This window comes from Centruroides vittatus, unplaced genomic scaffold (genome assembly GCF_030686945.1).
Source record: "Centruroides vittatus isolate TY-2023 unplaced genomic scaffold, ASM3068694v2 contig_680, whole genome shotgun sequence".
Taxonomy (NCBI): Eukaryota; Metazoa; Arthropoda; class Arachnida; order Scorpiones; family Buthidae; genus Centruroides; species Centruroides vittatus.
Genome location: NW_027122427.1, coordinates 3,301,130 through 3,324,706, shown reverse-complemented (window position 1 = coordinate 3,324,706; position 23,577 = coordinate 3,301,130). Strand labels below are relative to the sequence as shown.

The 23,577-nt window shown below is 32.5% G+C and overlaps 1 protein-coding gene across 1 annotated transcript; it reads right to left on the bottom strand.

Annotated features, from left to right (window-relative positions):
• Positions 1-7,441: 7,441 nt before the first annotated feature.
• On the bottom strand, positions 7,442-22,908 carry LOC136980233 (homeobox protein DLL-2-like). Its single transcript, XM_067276327.1, has 2 exons — positions 22,812-22,908; positions 7,442-8,208 (listed from the first exon to the last, which is right to left on the bottom strand). The coding sequence occupies exons 1-2, from the start codon at positions 22,906-22,908 to the stop codon at positions 7,442-7,444; spliced, it is 864 nt and encodes a 287-aa protein (XP_067132428.1).
• Between the last annotated feature and the right edge of the window lie 669 nt (positions 22,909-23,577).

Genomic DNA, 23,577 nt, shown 5'->3' with positions numbered 1-23,577 from the left:
TATGTAGACAAATTGGGTTTGTAGCAAGACATGCAAACAATTTTGGGTAGATGGATTTTTATAATAAATTCATTACATTTCTTTATCAAATTAAATTGGAAAAATAATGCTTATTATATATAACCGTTGTATTACTATTATTTTAATATAAAAAGTAAATTGTAATTTAACTTATTGTTAAATACAACAAGATAAAACTAAAATGTAATTGATTATAAAACAACCATTACAACCATTGTTCTGTTAAATTTATTAATAAATTGTATTCTACTAATGTAAAAATGTACTTCCCCTCAGGAACAGGGAATTTTCCTACTGCTAATCAATTCATCACTTTTGATAATTTATCACCACGAGATAAAAAAATCTGTTAAATTTGGAAAATTTTTTACACGAACTGCATTTATCATATAAAAAACATAATTTTGGAAGTTGGGAATGTCATATGAAATTTTATTTAATTTATATAAAAAGTACGATATAATTTATTACAAGGGAGAACAAATTGAATTTAATTGTTTAAACTTAACCGAAGCAATATATAACATAAAAAATTCCATCATTTGACATTGAAAAGTTGGGAGTACCTAAATCCTCAAAAATTGGACAGATAGAAATTTTCATTTTTTTTAAGTGGAACTACAATTATTTAGACATCGAACTTCTTTGGTGTCTAAGATTGGATAATATTTAAAAAAATTGTTATTACCACAAATATTTTAAAAAGAAATGTTCTTTTTGCGATATTCTATTTTACGAACAATTATTAATTAAACAAGTAAGAAATATAATTTAGATAATTATTATATTGAACTATTTCTGTATTTTATTTTGTCTTATTGCTAAATGTTATTTTAAGTTGTCGCGTTTTAATTGATTCTTTATATTAGAACAAATTGTAAAAATTATTAATGCAAATTCATTTTATAATAATAAATTTAATAATTAGAAAGAATATATTAAACTTTGCCTAACTGTTACACTGTTACAAGATGTTACATGAAAACTAAAGAAATAAATGAAAGTGAAAAGTTTTCAATTAAAACTAAGAAATGAGTGAAAGTTTTCTAAATAGAAACTAAGAACAGATTGAGTAGTTTTTTGAGAATAGAATTATTTATAATTGTAATTTACCCGAGAAATTTCTGAACTGAAAATAATTTATAACCTGAAAAAAAAATTAAACACAACAAATTATTTGTAATCTTAATTTAATGGACATCTAAAGTTAATTTTGTGATCAAGATTTCTCTTGAAAAATTAATTTACTTAAAATTTGATTGGAATAAAGTTGCCAAATTCCAACCTCTTTCAGATAATTTTATTATCCTCTTCATACATAAGTTAGATATAAAAGAAGTTTTAAAATACCAAAAATTAAAAACCACAACTTTAAGCAAATTACAAGATTACTTAAACTGGAATTTTGTTTCTGGTTACCAAAAACCTGACCAACAATTTATTGACGAGTTCCAAAATATCAAAAATTAAATCGAGAATTATCATCAGCCATCGTGAAAATTTATTCCTGCACTTACATGCAGAAATATGTCTTACTTTAGATAAACTGAAGAAAACAGTGGAAACACTTAAATAAACTGTAACCTAAAAACCTTTTCAAAATAATTTCAATGTTATATTATTTTGTGTACCCGAATATCAATCAAGAAAATTAATTTCAGTATTGATAATAAAACTATTACACGACAAATTATTTATATCCTGAAAAATTTTTTGTAATCTTAATTTACTCGAAATGTACTTAAATTATAAAAAAATTATTAATTAAATTAAATAATAATTCGTAATCTTACTCGAAAAATTAATTTTGTGAATTTCATGAGCTGTATTTTTCATACAAAAACTATATATTTCAAATGTTGGGAATTTTCGTAGTAAGGTATATGAAATTTTATTTAATTTATATAAAAAGTACGATCTAATACAAGAGAGAGCAAATTTAATTTTTTAAACTTAACCGAAACAATATATAACATAAAAAATTCCATGATTTGGGATTGAAAAGTTGGGAGTACCTAAATCCTCAAATATTGGCAAAAAAATGGGCAGATAGAAATTTTTATTCTCTTAATGCAACTACAATTATTTAGACATCGAACTTATTTGGATGTTTAAGATTGGATAATATTTTAAAAAATTGTTATTACCATAAATATTTTAAAAAGAAATGTTCTTTTTGCAATATTCTATCTTACGAACAATTCTTATACAAAAAATAGCTATTTTCAAAATGAATACATTGTATAAGTATTTAATAAATAAGTAAGAAATATAATTTAAATAATTATTATATTGAACTATTTCCGTATTAGAACAAATTGTAAAAATAATTAATGCAAATTCAGGAGATTTAACACCTGATTAAACACGTTCTAAGAATATTTCTTAGAAAAATCCTTTTAAAAATGCCGTAAACTAAATTTTAGCTGTAAGAAGTAGCGAACTCGGTTTAATTAGCTTAAGTTTACAGGTGTTTAACACGTAATTGAGCAGCTCTTGTATAATATATTATCCAGAAGGGTTTTTAGATGTTTAATCTTACAAAAAACCGCCATAAAGTTTAAAAAAAATCACCTTATAAAAGACGGTTTCCACACTAAACCCCTACTTTCTTTATGCTAATTTAACACGTGCTTGAACATTCCCCTGTACAAATTAATCAAATATTTTAAGAGAAATGTTTATACAATATTCTAAAAAATATCTTTTTTTGGAACATAAATCGCATAAAAAATATATCCTTATATTGCTATTGAATTGTTTCATTTTTGCATAAACTGTAGGGGCAACACAGTTATATTGAGTGAAAGTGTATAAGCTAGAGAGACCACATCTGCTGGAGGGGATTATTCCCCGAATTCCCTACATTCTGATATTTAAATAAATCACATATTTGTGTCGGATGTTTGAGTCCAAGTTTAATTCGAACGAACCAATAGCTTAAGTTAAGGATAGTTAAACAAGTGATAAAGCCTCCCCTTATATAAAACATCGACATTAAACATATAAAAACTCTTTTAAACAATATAAACTTACATAAAATATCTAAAAATTCATTCTATAAATGCGCTTCACCCGTTAAAATATCCTTTTACTTTATGATGAATTTAAAAAACTTCAACACGTGATAAAGTCTTTTCTATCACAATTAAAATACTCCGTTTTTCCTCCTCAAGTAAATCGGATTAAAATAAAATAAAGATAAAGTTTTTTAGATAACTCTAAACATATTAAATAATTAACATAGAATAGGAGTAATTTAAATTAGATATTTTTAAGTTTAAATAATGCTTCAGTAATTGTATATTAAGTCAATCAGATAAGGTTTTAGCGTAGGAAAGGGCGAATCACTTATTTATTTCTTTATTTGTAAAGTCAAATAAATAAACCAGATATGGGAAAAAAATAATCAATTGTCTCATAAAGGATTTTGGGAACCCACAGATAGTGTAGCGATCAAATTCTTTCGGATATTGTCTCATAAAGGATTTTGGGAACCCACAGATAGTGTAGCGATCAAATTCTTTCGGATATTTTTAATTTTTTGCCTGTATGGACCATATGAAACATCTGGTCCTGCTATACACCTTTTTCGATTTTACGCTTCAAGGACTCGAATTCTTGGAAATTCTCTTCGATTTTACTAGATTCTAAGCTGTAATTTAGATTCTAGACACTAAACTAAGTGAATGTTTAAAATAATAATTTAATTCACCCGAAATTAATACAAACTACTGTAGATTACTTAACAAATTGGCATGAAAATAATTGAAAATTTACGAATATTTCGCGACTAAATTTGTAAAATATGAATGTTAATAGTTAATAAAATATGAAATCATTACCTCAATTATTTTAATTTAAGAATCACGCGAGAATTTTTTAAGATAAATCCAAGTTACAGATTAAAATTTATGTGGACTTGACACTAGAAACAAAGAAACGAGCGAAAAAGTCACGTTTAAAATCTATAACAATTCGACTTAATTGTAATTTAAAATTATATAAATTTTTAGAAATCTTAATTACTAATTAAATTCTAATTAAAATACGGAATAAAAACGTTTCCGAATTCAACAGGAACTGTGAAACAAGAGGCTCGAACACCGCATAAACATTACCAAACTGACTACTTTACAACAGAAGGAATTGCTTAAATAATTACAAATTAGGGTTTTCAATTAAAATGCAATATATATCAAAATAAAGCTTAAAGAATCCATTTTAAGGTGTCCGAGGCTCTAATTAGTAGAAACAATAATTTAATTAAGAAATCAGTCGTTATACGGGGGCACCAGGTAAACATTTTTAAGTAGAGGAGGAACGCTCTTCGGGTCCCTTTTATAGGGGGAAAAAATCTTAGAGTTTAGTAGTTTGTTTGGGAACGTATATTTTCTTAAAATTGAAGCTTTCCACTATACAAAGTGGCCTAAACATTTGTTGACTGAGATATTAACTACGTCGACTGACTTTTGAGCCATCCTTTACATCTCGGTTGATAAATTACTGCTGCTGCTCCAATTGAGTCTGCATCACAGTATATATACATGCTGCTTCAGTAACATTAATGCAGTTGTAGATCTTAAGTGGATGACTTACTATATGCTATAAGCTTTAGAAATTGATACTATGTTAATCAGAGCACTATTAGTTCTTAAAATATTTACTATATTGACACTAAAGAGGGATATAATGGTGTAGAAGTGTCTACTATAGTAGCGATTTATAAAAAGTAACTACTGGACAGTAGCTAAAGGTTATTTAGATGTTAGCTACATCAGTAATATTTTATACATGTTTGCGGTGATAACATGCATAAAATGAATGTTGTAAAACACTGATAATCATATAAAGATGGCTAATTTCATTACAGATTCTATTACAACTGCTGCTTCACTACTCGGTTACCAAATGCTGATTTTACAGCAAATAGAATAGGATAACAGGAGCTTCTCTTAAGGAGACTACGCAGAGTTGCTTCTATAAGACATTTTTTACATATATTAGTAAGAAATTCATTATTTAATTAAGCTTTTACATTAATCAGATTAGTAGTCAAGCAGGAACATGGCTCTACTAATAAGAGAATTACTAATTGTGATTAGATAACTCTTTCTGTTCTCATTTTCTGTATGTCACTTCACATTTTAATTGATATTAGACTCTTATATATGTATTTGAATAAAACAAGACAAAACTTTTAAAATAAAAAATTTTATTTATGAAACATAAAGATAAAGATGACAATTCATGGCATACATACATTTTTCTATATAAAAAGGCATTTTATACTTATTTTATACCTTGTATATTCCATAAAATTTTTAAAATATGTAACAATAACATTAAAAACAGGACTTTTTTCTTTGGAGATAAATAGGATTAGTTGACTGTTAGTTACATGCACACTTTCTCACATTATTAACAAAGTTTAAACATTAAAAAACTTAAAAATTTCTCTTTACAATTTTAATAATACTTTATCAGATAAAGTGTTAAAAGAGTTAAGCTTTCATGAAAGACAAAATAAGCAAACCTCTTCACAAAAACTCTAATATTTTGTGAAAGATAAGGAAATGGGTCAAGAATTTTCAAGTTTGGAATGTTAGAAGTGGTTTAATTCAATTATAATATAAGTAGCTTTATAAATTAGGATAAAATGACCCTCGTAAATTTGGAATGGTGTAAAGAGTGCACTGTTTGAAGGTTGTAAAAATCTGTTTTCAAAAAACATGATGTATTTTAGCAATCATTTAGCTTTTTTGGATGGAATCCTGCAGTTTATTTGTACTTTATAGTGTTTAAAATAGTCTTTGGAATTATTTAAAATCTTTTTTTACAGTTTCTGATGAAAATATAACAAAGCATTGGTTATATTTTCACCAGAAATAACAATAACAAGAACAGGAAAAATGTCTCAATGTTTAACAAATGACGAATACAAATCACTGTACTGTTTTAAAAATATTGCACATACCCCTATATGCTTACAAATCTATTGAGCTTAGCACTGATTCTATGTTTTTAAGAATTCATTTATAGAACAAAAGTTCTCTTAATATAAATATTCAGTGTAGTCCTAGAAGAATATGTATTGCTAGCAGTTGTAAATTTTTAAGAAAGGATTTAATATATTCTTTAGAATCATACATAATGATAAGTTATAACAAGTAATTTATAGAAGAGTTAGATTTATGTATTGTCATCTCAAGTCTCAAGACTTAGGCTATTTAAAGAAGTCGGCATTACACCTTTACAGTATAGAAAAATTATCGATAAAACAACTAAAAAAATTAATAGTTAGATGCTACAAAAAAAGGTTACACTATATTTTTTTAAAGGGAAAAATAAATGCATAGGAAATGCTATCTGCATGGAGATTGAGAGCAACAATCTCCATGTAGGTAGCACTTCTTATGCAGACTGAGCTATTTTCTGACATGTTTTCCAAATACCAAACTGTGTAAACATGAAAAGAAACAGCTTCCTATGCAAAATTTGCATAAAAAGCTGTTTTTTTTTATGAAAAACTACTAGTTTTCTATGTAGAAAGTTATGAAAAAAAGCAAATATTTAGCAATAAACTTTAATTTCAAAAAATGCAAAAAGATAAAAGAAAGAAAAACATTAATCAAATTGGAGACAAGTCTGTCCAAAAGGGATCACCATTTATTTTGCGTTTCAGACTAAAAACAACACATATGGCGACAGGCCTTCCTTTTTAGGCTTCATTTCGCCAGTAGTAAAAAAGTCCTTTAAAGAAAACACAAACATCCAGTTAAAACTAAAGGAGTCGGTGACATACAGCCGTCACTCTTTAACCATCCGGCCAGTGGGTGTTTCCGCTTTTTATCTGCTTAAACTGGCGCTGGAAAATGCAAATTTTGAAGCTGCACCCTGGCGACGGTACTTTAAAATTTCTTTTAAGAAATTTTAAAGTACCGTCTTCAGGTTTTTATTAAGGTTTAAAGGTCGCCAGGTAATAGGTACTTTAAAATTTCTTTTAAGAAATTTTAAAGTACCGTCGCCAGGGTGCAGCTTCAAAATTTGCATTTTTCAGCGCCAGTTTCAGCAGATAAAAAGCGGAAACACCCACTGGCCGGATGGTTGAAGAGTGACGGCTGTATGTCACCGACTCCTTTAGTTTTAACTGGATGTTTGTGTTTTCTTTAAAGGACTTTTTTACTACTGGCGAAATGAAGCCTAAAAAGGAAGGCCTGTCGCCATATGTGTATGTTTTTAGTCTGAAACGCAAAATAAATGGTGGTCCCTTTTGGGCAGACTTGTCTCCAATTTGATTAATAATAATCTCGCCATTGGACGGAAAAATCGACGAAAAGAAAAACATGTTAATACAATTGACGTTGACTAGAAATACATAAGAAATAAGGGGTTAAAAATCTACAATAAAAAAAATATGTTAAAAATGTCTGAGGGGTGGAGGTGGGTTGGGGTACTGTCCCGAGACTAGCCAATCGAGAGTTTGGTTGTATCCTTCAGTTGCTGGATTCTGTTGTTGCTGTAGTGAAGAAGCGTAAAACGGTGGCGACTGGTTTTGATTATTATTTATACAATTTTCTTGAGGTTGCTCCTCAACTGACGAAGGGAAGTACATTGGAAATTGGTTTTCGTCATTCGTACTGAAATCCCAAGAAAATTGTTGACCCTGGAGTTCTGGATACACAGGCAACTGATAATTTAAATTTTGTGATTGTCCGTTCGTTTGCCTGTACTGACATGTAGTGGTCGTCGTTTCACCGGAATACACGCAGCTAGGTGTGTTTGACTGTTGTAGCTGGACGGATTGATATTGGGCTTGATTGCTTGGAGAGGCCCAACTGTAATGTCCAGCCCAACTACTGGCTGAACACGACGGCGTTACTATACCGGAACTACCGAAAAAATTTGAAATCGTCGCCAGACTGCCGGAGGATGGAATTGCAGGAGGAGGAATAGAAATTGGCAAATTGGCTCTTCCTTCTCCTGACGTAGGAGCGCTCTGCATCTGTTTCTTAAATTTCATTCTTCGGTTTTGAAACCAAACCTTAACCTGCTGTTCGGTCAAATTCAGTTCCATAGCCAATCTGCTTTTTTCTGTAATAGCCAAATAATGACTCGAGTTAAAAAGTCTTTCCAGCGTTAATAATTGTGCGCTGGTAAAGGCAGTTCTTCTGCGTTTTGGTCTACCTAAAAGCGAAAAAAAAACAATATATATTAATATAAACTCTAGAATGACTTTAAAGTGTGTAATTTTAAACTATGCAAAACTTCTTTCACTCAAGTACATGATTATCGACTTCTGTACAGCAGTAGGCCTGCTGTAGAACAAGCATATATATATATATAGGGCCTTTGCACTTCATCAATTAATAATAAATTTAAAAAAAACGAGGCTTTTAACCAAGTAGCTGATTTAGCTTATATATAAATAAAGGTTAACTAATTAAGTAATTATTTTTTTTAAACAAAAATTGTTGGCAATCAACTACAAAACACCGATTTAATTCTTGAAAACGATTAAAAATTTAAATAAATTGTTGAAAAATGATTTAAATCTAAATGAAATTAACTGCTGAAACTGATTAAATTTGAATAGAATTAAGAGGCGAAACCGATTAAATTTAAACACAATTAAATGGCGAAATCGACAAATTTAAACACACGTGCTGAAACTAACAAATTTGGATCGAATTAAAAGATGAAATCGAAACATAGACACAATTAAGAAATGAAATCGACACATAAACACAATTAAGTGTGAAGTTCGCGAATGTGGTGCACAAAGAAACTGGAATAAATATTTACAACAGGATCTTTTATTCGCGTATATAGATACAGGAAGGATTGTGGGATGCCAGCTATAATATCTCTATCCCCAACACAGGTGATATTAGTACGGAACCCGACAAAAAATATAATGACATAAGCTTCAGGTCTCGTGACGACTATTCCGATACATAGATAATTATCTTACAAAGAGCGATTACAAACATATATAGACCTTAATTCTAAACTTATAATTAATTACAACTAATGAAGAATGATAGAAGAATTTAGGACAATAAAATAACGGATAGGAGAAGAAAAAAAAGAAATGGGTACCCAACTATTTTGGCGCTAATGCGATGAGGTGCATATAACGGTACATATAACGGTGTATATGACGGATTTCTTCTTAATCACGAAACAACAGTCAACGCTTTCACTACACATAAAGTCCTCTTTGTCTTCACCCACGTGGTCTCGAAGACGCATTCGGGAGCTCTCTTTTTCTCGTCTTTCCTCCTTCAGCTCTGACTTAAAAGTGACTCCTTTGTCTTAGTTCTACCCATGAGGGCTGCGTACAGTCCTATTGTCCATAATGGGGTCACCTATTGTTAAGCCGTTAAGCACCGGTCAAGAAAGGGTTCCAGGAAGTAAAGATAATATGAATAGGAAAGAGAAGAAAAAATATATTCTAAGTTAAAATAAAATATAACTATATATTACACAAATGGCATTTAGCCACATAAGATATAAAATCGACACATAAACACAATTAAGGAAAGAAATCGACGTATAAACACAATTAAGAGATGAAACATGCATATTTAAACATAACAGATTAAACAAGCAAATTTAAACACAATTACGCAATGAAATCGACAAATTCGAACACTACACGTGTAAATTTTAGCCGAATTAAGCAATAAAAATCAACATTTCTGAACACGATAATACGCTAAAACCTTTAAATTTCGAACACCGATCATTAAACCGCGACAGAAAATTTAATAATAATCAAAAAATAACAACGAAAAAGGGTAAAAAAACTTCGACAGTCTCATTTATAAAAACAAACGAAAGGACCCGAAAAAAATAATAAAAAAATAGTAAGAAAGAGAAAAAAATATAAAGGCGATAGAGGAGGAGCGAGAGAGGAATAAAAATCGCAAAGTTAAATTATGAAAGTTAGATTTTTAAGAAGGAATTTTTCAATTGAATGGTGACATCAGCTGGTGAAGATTCGTCGTCCAAAGCACTGAATATTCAAGCACGAGGAAAAGCGCAGTTTCCAGATGCATCTGACAGTCAGCCAGAGACTGAGAGAGAGAGAGAGAGAGAGAGAAACTAAAAAGAGTTTCTGATTTGCAAAATTATTTCATTATTCATACAAGCGACAGCTGGTTTCCTATTTTACTACGCATGCCCCCGAAAAGTGTGCTGTGGATTGTGGGAAATCCGCGCTGTTCCAGAATGTAGAAGGACCTATTAATCAAAGGAATCAGCTGTTGCTCTCGTGAACAGTGAAAAATGTCATTTGTCACGCCGTGTGCGATGCTCTTTCTGCCAGATGACTGATGATGTTGCAGCGTTAAGCTCCTCCATCCAAACACCTTTAACAGTGATCAAACAATCAATCCAACAATTCACTATAAGTAAAATAAATAAATAAATAAATCGGTCTAAATATATGCGAAGTGTAGGTTGGGAATGATGCAGGGAATCAGCTTCAGTGTTTGTCACGTGTCAACTTGTCACCCCAGTGAATGTCAACATAACACTTCATTAAACCATCGTTAATTATCTCAACCATCCTCTCGGCAAACATGTATCATAATGAGAGTCCCCTTTTCTACATATTGTTCTACGTTTTAGCCTGATAAGCGGCCTATAGGCATGCATGTGCGACTAACTTGAGCGGATCTACATCTCCAGCTCGCCCTCTCGATGTGCTTTTATCGTCAATAGAGTCTTCAAAGCTAACTTTGTAACATTAATTCTAGTGTTAGTAATGAGGTTACCGGGATCTAAATTTGTTTAAGTCCTTCTTCACACCTCCAAGATTATCTCGATATCATTAAAATGACAATATCTGGTAAGACGACCTCATATAATGGGGTTGAAAATACGCACTTTTTGCATCTCTATGAGATAAACGTGTTTTTAAAGTATTTTACGGGATTTATTAGCTGTCTTCTGTTATAAAGAAATTATTCTAAGTGTTGTTTAATAATAAATGGTTACATTAAAACTATTAACTCGATGGTTTTCTAGTTATAAACCTCATAAATATGATTCATAAAGTGCACTTTCTCGTCTTCAACACACAAACTGTTTTAAAAGCAGTCTAAAAGACTTATAAATCATTTCTACAATGTAAAGAATAGTTTAGAAGTGTTTTTAATACTAGAATATTTAATTAAAACAAGTTATTTAGTTATTAATCTTCATAAATATGATTTTAAAAAGCCACCTTTCTTAGCTTTGCATCAACCTAAAAAATGGATTTTAAAGTGATGTAGAAAGTTTTTAGAATTATTTTTTACATTCGGACAATAATTTAAGGGTTTTTTTTGTTAATAAATGGTTCCATCGTAACTATTAGTTTATTAGTTATGCTGCTAGAAGCATAGTTTAAAAATAGAAATTTTACCAGTTGTACAATGAAGTTGCATATTAAAGTAAAAATATTTCCAAAAGAACCTCTTAAATCATTAAAAAATAGTGGTTTACAATTGTCCAGAACACATAATTTATGATAATTACACGTTCAAAGATCTCCAGAACCCTAAACAAATTACAAAATATCAAAAAAACCTTCCAAAAATGCACTTAAAAGTCCAGTTTACTTCGAAAAAATATCAAGAATCTCTTTACAAGTTACAACATCCTAATACTGTAATATCATACTCGAAAGGACCCTCAGGACATTTTATCAATCGAAAATGAAAAGCGTGTCCAGTTTACTTCGAAAGGACATCGAGAATCCTCGTCCAACTGACAAAATTCAATAAAAATCTCGGAAGAAACGACACGAAAGGATCCTCAGGACTTTCTATAAATCGAAAATTATCAAAAAAAATGTGTGCCTTACGCCCAAAAACACCTCTAGAACCTTCGTACAAGTCGATAGATTTTAATAAAACCCTCTAAAAAATACACTCAGAACTTCCGTATAAGTCTCAAATTACCAAAAAATATGCCCGTTTTGCCCCTTACAAACGACGAAATTCCCGCAAAAACGGATTAAAAGCCAAGCTATTGTGAAGAAAAGGGCCCACTCATACAATTTGCCTACGAGTTAAATAGCGTAGACAGGACGAACATCAACCTTTACAACCCACAAAAATCCAGATGACACTCAGTCATCGGGATGCTAAGGGATGCCAAAAAGCGGCCACTCAACACGAGCACACAAGAGAATAATTCCCATAGCAACGTCACGTAAATCGGGTTGCATATATCACGAGTTCGTGAATTGTTTAAGATTGATCACTTCTTAGACGAAAAGTGGCTTATTGGGTAAAGGCTACTTTGATTAAAGTTGTTTTTCAACTTGACAGATTATCGTAATGTATATATCTGATATGGTTATTTATTGTCCTTATTAATCATATTAAAACATTCTAGACGACAACGGAGAAAATTTTTTTCCGTGTTCGACGTAGCGGCCGCGTTTCCTGTAACCTCGAAACGGAGACGCGCGATTTTGCGTTTATGACGTGAGAGGGAGCTCTTTGGAAATGTGACGAAATGTGTTGGTGCCGAAATCGTCGAATTATGCAAATTTCGTTTGCAGGGAGTTTAGAAACAGTGGTGTGTTGCATGTTCAGTGTTGGCATCGAAATTTTTTTTTTTTTACAATATCCGTTCTTTCCGAATTGCTAAAAAGGTAATGTATATTTTTTACGAGTAAAAACAAAAAGATATTGCGTTTTTTCTTGAAATTTTGTGCACGTCATGGGCGACGTTAATTTGAGTTCGAAGGAATTCTGGGCCAAATGTACTACCAGGAAGTTTTATAAAATGATGGAAACAGATTATTCGGAATTGGGATTGAACCGGGCAATTGATAACGCATTTAAATTTGCTGTCAAAATAGGTATACAGCAGATAGAATCGCGGTGTTCTACGTGCGAATAAGACATGCAAATTATATTACAGAAGCGAAAGAAACGAATGTCTTCTTAGATGCAGTTCGTGTGCAGTTAAATATTCAGTGTACGAAGGAACTTTTAAAAGCAAATGTAGTCGTCTGTTCCTCGGGATGCATCTTGTCATTCATAATGGCACTACCTATGTCTAGAATGTGGTGCGACGATTTCGGCTTTAGCATGCGGGATATCTCGAAAAGCTAGTATAGAACCCGAGACAGTTCCGCCTGCACCCGTTCAAAACATCGATAATAATAATAATAAGAAGTGAAAGAAATCAAAGAAAGGTCGGGATAAGAAAACGTCAACCACCGCGAGTAAAAAAAGAAGAAATAAGAAGTCATCGACAGTAGCAGCCGACGCAAAACAAGGGGGTAAAAAAGATCTATAATAAACGAAGATCAAAGTTCGAAAGTCGGGAAGAAATGTAAAAAAGGGAAATGACAGACAATCAACGTGAGTAAAAAAATGTTTTTTTCTATTAAAATAGGGTTTACAGTAGCTTATTATAGTATAGGAGTTACTAGGTCGCGTTATTACGATACAGTGCGCAACGCGCAGTCTCCATAGAAGACCAAGATGGCGACCGGAAACGCGTTAGCCACGTCGAACGCAGGGTAAAATAAAATTCCCTGTAGCAGTCGTGAATGTAGGGAAAATTTTCCCGTCCGCCCGTTTACGAAATGTAAGGAAGAATAATGCCCTCTGGTCCGCCAATCTGCCCGGGCCGCCCCGCGCGCCCGCCGGAGCCCGCGCCGCCGCCTCGCGCGGCGCCGCCGCGCCGCGCGCGCCGCGTGGCCCGGCGCGGCCCCGCCGGCGGCCAAGGGTAACATAACCTCCGTAATGTATATATCTGATATGGTTATTTATTAAATAATAGGGTCTTGTCCTTATTAATCATATTAAAACACAATTAATTACGTCACAGTTAAGGATTTCAAATTGCCCCTTGGCACGATATCGATGAATTGTGCCTCTTTACGGCTGTTTCGGTGCTCTGCACGTGTCCCGGCGGCTTACCGACGTCTCCGACGGGCCCTTCTAGGCCCTACGCGTGTCTGAGAGACCCTATAATTGTACCGAGAGTAGCTATGAAACAGGCTGAAGATTCTAATGTAAGGCTAAATAAATAGGGTTTTAGCAGTATAGGGCCATCCTAGGCCTTATAAATTAGCCTAGGCTTACTAATTTACTTTCCATAAAACTTAATAAGAGACGATTCTAGATGCAGTGTTTCTATAAAACCTTATAATTGAATTATTTGCGTTGTTTTGAGTTGTAGCACGTTCTAGAGACTTGTCAACGTCTCAGATAGGACCGTATAGGCCCTGAGAGGCCTTATAAGTGTACCGAGAGTAGCTATAAGAGGTTAAAGAATCTAATTGTAAAGCTATTTTATCATATAAATATGCCTTTTAGCATTACACTAGGGCCTTCGTAGGCCTTATGAATTAATCTAACAACACGTGGCTTATTTGTAAGAGACATTTTTTAAATATGTCTTTTACTAAACACTTTTTGATACTGAGACAAACACTTAGCATTTATTAATTTATTTATGAGGTGGTAACACGTTCTAGTGTTTTAACAATGCCTAAAACTTCTAGGCCTTACATTGCTATAAAATATACTTATAAAGAAGTAAAAAGACCTGCTGCCGATGGGTTTACACTACACAGGCTTTTAAATATCTCAAACAAATCATTCTAAAGCCCCAAGTTTTTATAAAGTGTATTTACGAGGCCTCAAAATTATACCTGTTTATATTGTCGTTATTACAATTTAATTCTAAAGCCTATTATTGCCTGATCATTTTTAGATATAAATCTAACGTGTTTCTATATGTAAAACCTAACAATACAAGCGGGCCTTTCGAGGCCTCGTCTTGCAATTAAGTCTACTTATAAGCTATTCTAGCAACAGTTGATTTATAACAGGCCTTAGATATGCAAGGAGACTTCCTAGATTTAATGCCCTATCTTCAAGATCTAATAACGTGAGGCCTCAAGAACCGCATATGACTGACTAGACAGAGATTTTTTTCGATACCACGTGTATATATAATTATAGGAGACCTCTTTGTATAGAAAGACCCTCAATAAGGAGTCTTTTAACTTCTAAGACCGTTTAAAAGTTTGTAGGCCCTATACATTATAGAAAAACAATCTAAATAGACGACTTTCTAATTATAGGTTAACTAGAGGGGTCTTTCTCTATATAAAGGCCTCATATGACTGTCCAATACCTTCCATACTTAAGAGGTGATTTTATGAGCTTGTAATGCGTACAAGGTCTTGTAAGCTCAATGTATAGCCGAGGGGGCCTTCTAAAACGTGAGTAATTCAATTTTCTAGGCTCTAGAGGACAAAAATGGCGGATATTTTTTCCATGATATAGAGACATTATACACTCAAGTTCACATACATTCGAAAGAAACTGTGTAAAAAGGATTCTATTTCTAATATCTTTGATTTAAAAAATAAAAACAAGGATAAAATTTTCATTTATTTTAGTTCTAAATTCTTTAAACAATCTTTAAATTTATTATTTATTTTGTTTTTTAAAGGAAAAATAAAGGAGGAAATAAATATAAAAAGGAACCATCAAACAAAACAAGACGTTTCCTACATCAGATCGTCTAACAAAATCAGACAAGAATCGTTCCACTTGGACTGCTTTTAGATTTATTAATTATTATTTTGTCTGAAAATATCACTAAAAATAAAAATATTTCTATTTTTATCTTTACTTTACAATGGTTTTTTAGTAGTTTACAGCGGTAGAAATACCTTAAAAAACCTCCAAACCTTCAATTTTTTAACGTTAAATTCGCATAAATTTGAGTTTTTAACACCCGGATTATGGAAAAAATATTTGATTATTTCTTTGGGCACATTAAAGAGCTTAAAACATAGAAAATTCTATATTTTTTACCCGTTAAATTAGCCTAGAATAAGGGGTTTAACACGTAGTTTATGGAAAGAATTTGCTTACAAAATGAGATTCCCCCCATTAAATCTCTAAGTCTATGCTGTTCTAACACGTGGTTTATGGTAAATTTTCGTGTATTTTAATAAAATATCCTTTAGAAACGTTTTTAGATGTTAAACTCTTTTAAATTTAAGCTAATTTAACTAAAAAAATAGCATTTTATAAGCCGATTTTTTCTTTAAACAGTAAACGTCTAAATATAATTTGTAGGCATTTAATGTTGCATAAAGTAGTAAAAAATTTGCATTTAAAGTATAGGTTTGTCTCTAAATTTGCATAAAGTTTAAAGGAATTTAACATGCGATTGAGCATCCCCTTCCTTAAAAATTGAAATATTTGTTTTGGAAAATATTATAAGAAATAAATTATTTAGACGTTCAATAATATATAAAGTGCAAGAAGGCTTCCGCGAGAACATTTTACCCTTTTGTTTAAACACGAATTTAGGAGATATAACACCTGATTGAACACGTTCTAAGAATATTTCTTAGAATAATCTTCTTTAAACTGACTATTCTAAAAACTGTTTGAGAAGTAGCAAAATCGACTTGTTTTGCTGTTAAATTAGCTTAAGTTTAAGGTGTTTAACACGTAATTGAGCATTCCCTTGTATAAAATATTATCCATAAAGGTTTTTAGATGTTTAATCCTACGAAAAACAGCCGTAAAGTTTTAAAAAATCACCTTATAAAAGACGATTTACACACTAAACCCTTACTTTCTTTATGCTAATTTAACACGTGATTGAACATTCCCCTGTACAAATTAATCAAATATATTTAGAAAAATGTTCTAAAAAATATCTTTTTGGTTTTTTATGTAACATAAATCGCATAAAAAAATATATATTCCTTTAATGCTATTGAATTGTTTTATTCCTGCGTAGACTATAGGAGCAACACAGTGATATTGAGGGGAACCGTATAAGCTAGAGGAGCCACGTCTGCTAGAGGGGATTATTCGGCGAGTGTACTGCGAATTCTGTACATTATAGTTAAATAAATCACATATTTGTGTCGGACGTCTGAATCTAAGTTTAATTCGAAGGAACCAAGTAGCTTACGTTAAGGGCAGTTTAACAAGCGATACAGCCTCCCCTTGTATTAAACATCAACATTAAACATATAAAAACTGTTCTAAACAATATAAACTTACACAAAATCACCCTATAAATGCGCATCACCCGTTAAACCTTCCCTTACTTTATTCCGAATTTAAGAGTTCAACACGTGATGGAGTCTTCCCTTTCACAATTAAAATACTCCTTCCCCCCAAATAAATAAAATTAAAATTAAATAAAAGATAAATTTTTCAGATAATTCTAAAAATATCAAATAATTAACATTGAATAGGAGTAACCTAAATTAAAAATGTTTATATTCAAATTATGCTTTAGTAATTGTAATTTAAGTCCATCAGATAAGGCTTTAGCGTAGAAAAGGGCGAAACACTTATTTATTTGTTTATCTGTAAATTCAAATAAATGAACCTGAAACGGGAAAGGAAGTTACCGTTAAGACAAAAAGCCAAATTCCACAAATTTCTCTAAACAATTGTCTTAAGACCATGTCTGAGCTTTTAGCCTTAGGGGCAATTACAACCGGCCAGGTGTTGACCTACTTAACCTTTGTCTTTGCGTGAGAACATGTTTATCTATCCCCCACAATGCAAATTCGAACGTTAACGTCCATCCCACACCAAAAATTTGGTGGGAAAGTTTGACCTTCCGAGATCAAAGGTTGAGGGCCAAAAATAGAGAATTTTTGGCATATATATATATTTATAACCGTCTATAAAAGATTTTAGGAACCACCCGAGGGGGTGTCGATCAAATTCATTTGGATATTTTTAATTTTTTGACCGTCTGGTCCACCTTAAACCTTCTATACACCTGTTCGATTTTACGCTTCAAGGCGTCGAATTCTTGGAAATTCTAGTTCGATTTTACTAGATTCTAAACCGTAAATTTAATTTTTAGACAGTAAACCAAGAGAATATTTAAAATAATAATAAAAATAATAATTTAATTCACCCGAAAATAATACAAATTATTGTAGATTATTTAACGAATTGGCACGAAAATAATTCAAAATTTACTATTATTTCGCGATTTAATTTTATAAAATATGAATGTTAATAGTTATAAAATATTAAATTATTATCCTAAATTTTTTAAATTTAATAATTACGCGAGAATTTTTTAAAATAAATTTAAATTACAGCTTAAAATTTACGTGGAATTGACACCAGAAACAAAGAAACGAGCGAAAAATCACGTTTAAAATCTAAAACAATTCGACTTAATTGTATTTTAAAATTAAATAAATAAATAAAAAAATCTTAATTACTAATTAAATTTTAATTAAAATACGGCATAAAAACGTTTCCGAATTTATTAGAAACTGTTAAACAAGAGGCCCGAACACCGCGTTAACGTTACCGAACTGACTACTTTACAACAGAAAAGATTGCTTAAATAATTTCAAATTAGGGCCTTAAATTAAAATGCAATATATCAAAATAAAGCTTAAAGGGTCCATTTTAAGGTGTTCGAGGTTTTAATTAGCAGAAACGATAATTTAATTAAGAAATCAGTCGTTAAAGTGGGGCACCAGGTAGACAATTTTGAGTAAAGGAGGATTTTTTTTGGACGGAGGTTACGCTCTTCGGGTCCATTTTATAGGGGAAAAGAATCTTAGAATTTAATAGTTTATTAGGGAACGTAAACGAGATTCGACAGGTAGTTACGCTAGAAAGCCACGACTGGGGTTTAAGATATATCGGCCAGCTCTTGGTGATAACAAATGGCTCTGTCATAAAGTCTAGTCAGTTAAGTCATTAGGATCTAATGGACGTAACGGGTCCTAAAATCGACCGAACGATCATTTATCTTACCTGCACCGTTTTTCGAGTCTTGCGAGCGACGAGAATTGTCTCATCCACCGTTTCCTGAAGGTCCTGCTTCCATAATTGTCAACTTAATGGTCCAAACTTTTAATGTAAGTCGTGTGTTCTTCGCTGATTTAACACTGAACACCACGTTGCTTTGTGTAGGTACTTACACAGTACTTAAAACTATAGCCGTTATGACCGCCGGTCACCTATGCAGCTGTTTACACACCCCCTACTGAGATCCCTCGGGTGTGGTTATTCTTCTGTTGGAGTAGCGGAACTGCATCACACTTGTGTAGTGTGTATCTTCTCCTATGTTTGCGCGTGTTTGATTAGTTTCTTTTTATTTTTTTTTATATTTTTTTTCTGATTTTTTCTTTAATCTTTTGTTTCCTTCTTCCTTAAGGGGACTCCCTCACTTCTAGCAATGACCAAACGAGAGGGAGAGACGATGCGAATCGGAAATCGTAGTCCGTGAAGTGGGTTAGCTTTGTGTTTCCTGAAAAAATATGTTTAGGGAGATAAAAGTTTTATTAAAGGACCTCCTGTGCTAACACGTTGCATCACTGCCGTTCCATCATTTGCGTGCTGCTATCGTTTAAAAGACACATTAACGGGCATACTTTTACCGAAGACCTCACCCTATTTTCGACTCGTCCGCGAGGTTGAGGCACGAATTTTAGAAGTTCAAATTGATAAAAATTGCAATATTTAATAATAGAAAGTGAAGGGGAGCATCTTAGTAAAGAAATAGGATACTTTTAACCACGTTCTGTTTGAAAGATAGAGAATTTTTAAAGTAATTACAGTTGAAATCCCAAATAAACAGAAGGGGTGCTTTCGACTTCGTTCTTTCTACAATTTTAACGTAATTTAACGCCGAAAATTAGATTAAATCTACCGAAAATTGAAGCTTTCGACACAAAAAAAAAAATTGGGAGAAACCTCTAATATACAAATAGGAGAATTCATCCTATTTTATCCCTATAATCATAAAGATAAGCTGTCGAGCAGTGGCGTGCCGTGACATTTGATGATAGGGAAGCTGTGTTTCTGTAAGAAGCCGACTTACAGGGGCAATCAATTAATTGCGCGTCAGGGCCCGTTCGTATTCGTTTGTTCGATAAGCCAGTAAAAACCGTATACTTCTTTAAATGTATTTTTAATAGATTATCTGACGTACTTAATAAATAACAGAGGTAATTATATCGAAATTTCTTATTAGATTCAATAAATTCCCTACGCCCTCTAAATGCCAATTCTCTTTTCGAGAAAAAACATATAACATCTATTAATTTAGATATACCTATTAATCGTAAGTATCTCGTTATAATTTTCAATATTTATTTTGTATTGTCTACCATTGTTAAATTCTATTCTATTTTGATTTCCAAATTGCTTCAATTTTACGAAAGAATCGTCATTCGTCATAAATTTTATCGTCAAAATGTCGAAATTTTTTGTCGACGTATTTATATTTAATTTAGGCATTGGTCTTTCTCTTTTAATAATGTTTTCTTTTTCATTATATGGTCTCGAGCCAAAACTTTTTTAAAATAAATTTTTGAATCACTAGCCACGATATAAGGGCTAAAATTAAAATTATAAAAGAACTTACTTGGTAAAACAAAACGTGTGACGAATATACATACCTAGTACAAAAAATTCTTCAATTGTACGAATATACTTTTAAAGAAACTTATAATTAAATATAACTTTGTGAAGAAACGTACATAAAAATAACAAAATATTCTTTACTTTTTAAATCTTAAAACAGTCCACTTAGTGAAATAGCTCCCTACGAGTGGCTAATGAATGAAATCGGAGACGGTCCAGGTAGGTGTGTGCGTGCCAAATTCCGAGGGTGCCGATACCGGTCAATGTCAAATGCCTCTTTTGTCGCGTCACTAGTATATCTCAAAGGACGCGACGGGGCTGTTGTAAATTTTAAACGTTTCTCACCATAGCTGTAAAAATCTAAATATGTTAAACTTAACAGATTGTCCGTCGTTCGTTTTCTAACTAATTCGTTTTAGGGCCAAGTGTCCACGAAAATTTCCAAAATTTACAACTTTTCGGTCACTCTCATTGAACTGGAAAAATTTCTGTCTTTATTACATCTAATATTATGAAGAGATCAGTCCCCACTATACTCGGCAAGAGATTGGTTCGGTTAAGCTTCTGTTTAAGTAAAATTTCGGCTCTTTCATCGGGGTTTTACTTATGTTTCTAATTCCCTAATCGCTTAATTATTTAACTACTTCTTAAATAGAAATAAGTCGAAACCGGTTACTTTGTACTTGAATATCTCTAGTCTTGGGAAAGAAGTGGAAAGAAATTTTTATGACAACCGATACATAAATCGTAAATTTAAAGAAAATAAATTCTAGAGCTTTTTTGTACCATTGTACAGTACGTCTCATTCATTAAATTTGGTTGTAAATGATGCTGCCAAAGTAACAGTTAATTTTTTAACACTGTACTAGAATTGTACACGTTTTTTCTGCATCCCCTTACAGATGGGACATACTAAATCGTAATATCACCGGTTTAGCATTGAAATCCGTAAGTAATATAAGATGGGAAAGCGGAATAAACGCAGAATAAATATATCAAATATTTTAATGGATTTTTTTTAAAACTCCTGTCAACTATACGGAACTATCATAAAAACAAGCCAGTAAACTTCTATTGGTTGGGTTAAGTTATAAATCTAGTCTAGGGTGGGCAACCATTTTTATAACATGGGCCAGAATAAATTTTACGTTATTTCTGCGGCCGTAGTAGTTAATTGACGCCTTCTTGTGACTCGTAATTTTTTTAGTCTGCAAATATGAAATAAATAAATAAAAAGTTAATTACTACATTTATTTCTCTTATCGTTTTCGAAAATTACAAAGAATTGGAAAAATAACTATTAATTAGTTATTTTTCCAATTTAATAATCTATTAAAGATCTCGCGGGCCGGATAGAAACTTTTCGCAAGCCGTAGCTGGCCCGCGGGCCGGGGGTTGCCCGCCGTTGATCTAGTCTACTCATGATTCACATAATCGGGCGAGGGCGGCCGAATATCTAGCAGGCAGGCGGCTAACAGCCCACAACCGGTCCGGGATATAAAATTAGAAGCTTTATGTGTGAAGCATCCACCAGCTAAACCGGGTGACGTTGGTGCTCTGTAAAGCGCATGCGCCAATGCCTATAATCTGGCTGCTTGGAAGTTGACGGGTAGGAGGCTAACAGCTCAGAACCGGTCCGGGAAATAAAGTTAGATGCTTTATGTGTGAAGCATCCACCAGCTAAACCGGGTGACGTTGGTGCTCTGTAAACCGCATGTGCCAATGCCTATATGATCTGGCTGATTGGAAATTGACTCGGTTTCGACACTCCTTCCGCCACTGAATTATTCGAATATACAATAGCAATCTTATCGTTTTTTCACATGTAGTATAGAAATTTGTAAAAGATACATAATGCAGTTATAATAAAATATTAATTTTAATTAATGCAAAGCACGTTAAAATATGAAAATTTATATTTTATAAAATACAAGGGAAGGTCATTGGAAGGTGGAATCGGCGCTTCCATCGCTTCCAATGACGGCACGCCACTGGGAGAATGTAAGTAGCACGATTGACCTGGGAACAAGCAACATTTTACAGCCCAAGGTTGATAGTATAGCTAGCACCTTGTTCAACTCCTATGATATAAGAAGACTTTAGCTTAAAGCAGTTTTCTAAAGCCTGGACTCCACATTACCTGAAAACAGAAACTCAGAAACGGAACTGAAACATACAGCGTTTTCATTTCAGTTCTGTTTTCGTTTTACCTTGACGCTACTAGCATCGAAATGAACTTTACGTGGAAATGCGCCATCTGTTGATCAGTTCTGTAATTGTCGTAGAGTCGAACATGGATGACGCTACGGATTTCGTTATGCTTTCTCTGCATTTATCAACAACGAAATTGTTAATAATCTTTGAATTATTTACATTTTTTGTCGTGCAGACATCTGTATTTTCTAAATTCTTCGATGAATAATTCCAAATCTATTTGTTTCTTCGTCCTTTTCGCTACACTTTCCGCCATTACGACAACAAACTACACGTGACTACGCGTCACAAATCCTTGCGTTTTTATTGGTTGCAGCACGACAGAAGCGCAGAACGAAAACGGAAAAGTTAAATAATTTTTAACTCTGCTTTCAGTCTTGTTTCTGTCCAACTGAACGTTCCAAAACTGAAAGTTTCGTCAGTTTGGCTTTCCATTTTACGATTACGTCGCGGATTCCGGTAATGTGGAGTCCAGGCTTAAGGAATCCACTCCAGATTACATGTATACACAGCGCTTTGCAGAAATTGAACATTGTCAGAAGAATTCAATTCCTTTTACACTGATGGATCTAAATCGGATGACTACGTTGGTTCAGCCTTTGTCTGCCAGGATGAAATCGTGGCAGAACAAATTTCACCGAATTCTTCTATCTTCACTGCAGAGCTCCATGCTATACACTTAAGCTTGGATCCACATTACCTGAAAACAGAAACTAAGAAACAGAACTGAAACATACAGCGTTTTCATTTCAGTTCTGTTTTCGTTTTACCTTGACGCTTAAGAGGAAATGAAGAGTTGACGCAGCTGCAAAGTCTGCAAGTCCTTCGCAGCATATAATGCCTACTGTAATGCCAAGGCATTATATTATTATTATTGTTATTATTTTTTTTTCGCGTTTTTATAATTACACATGTCGTGTCGGGT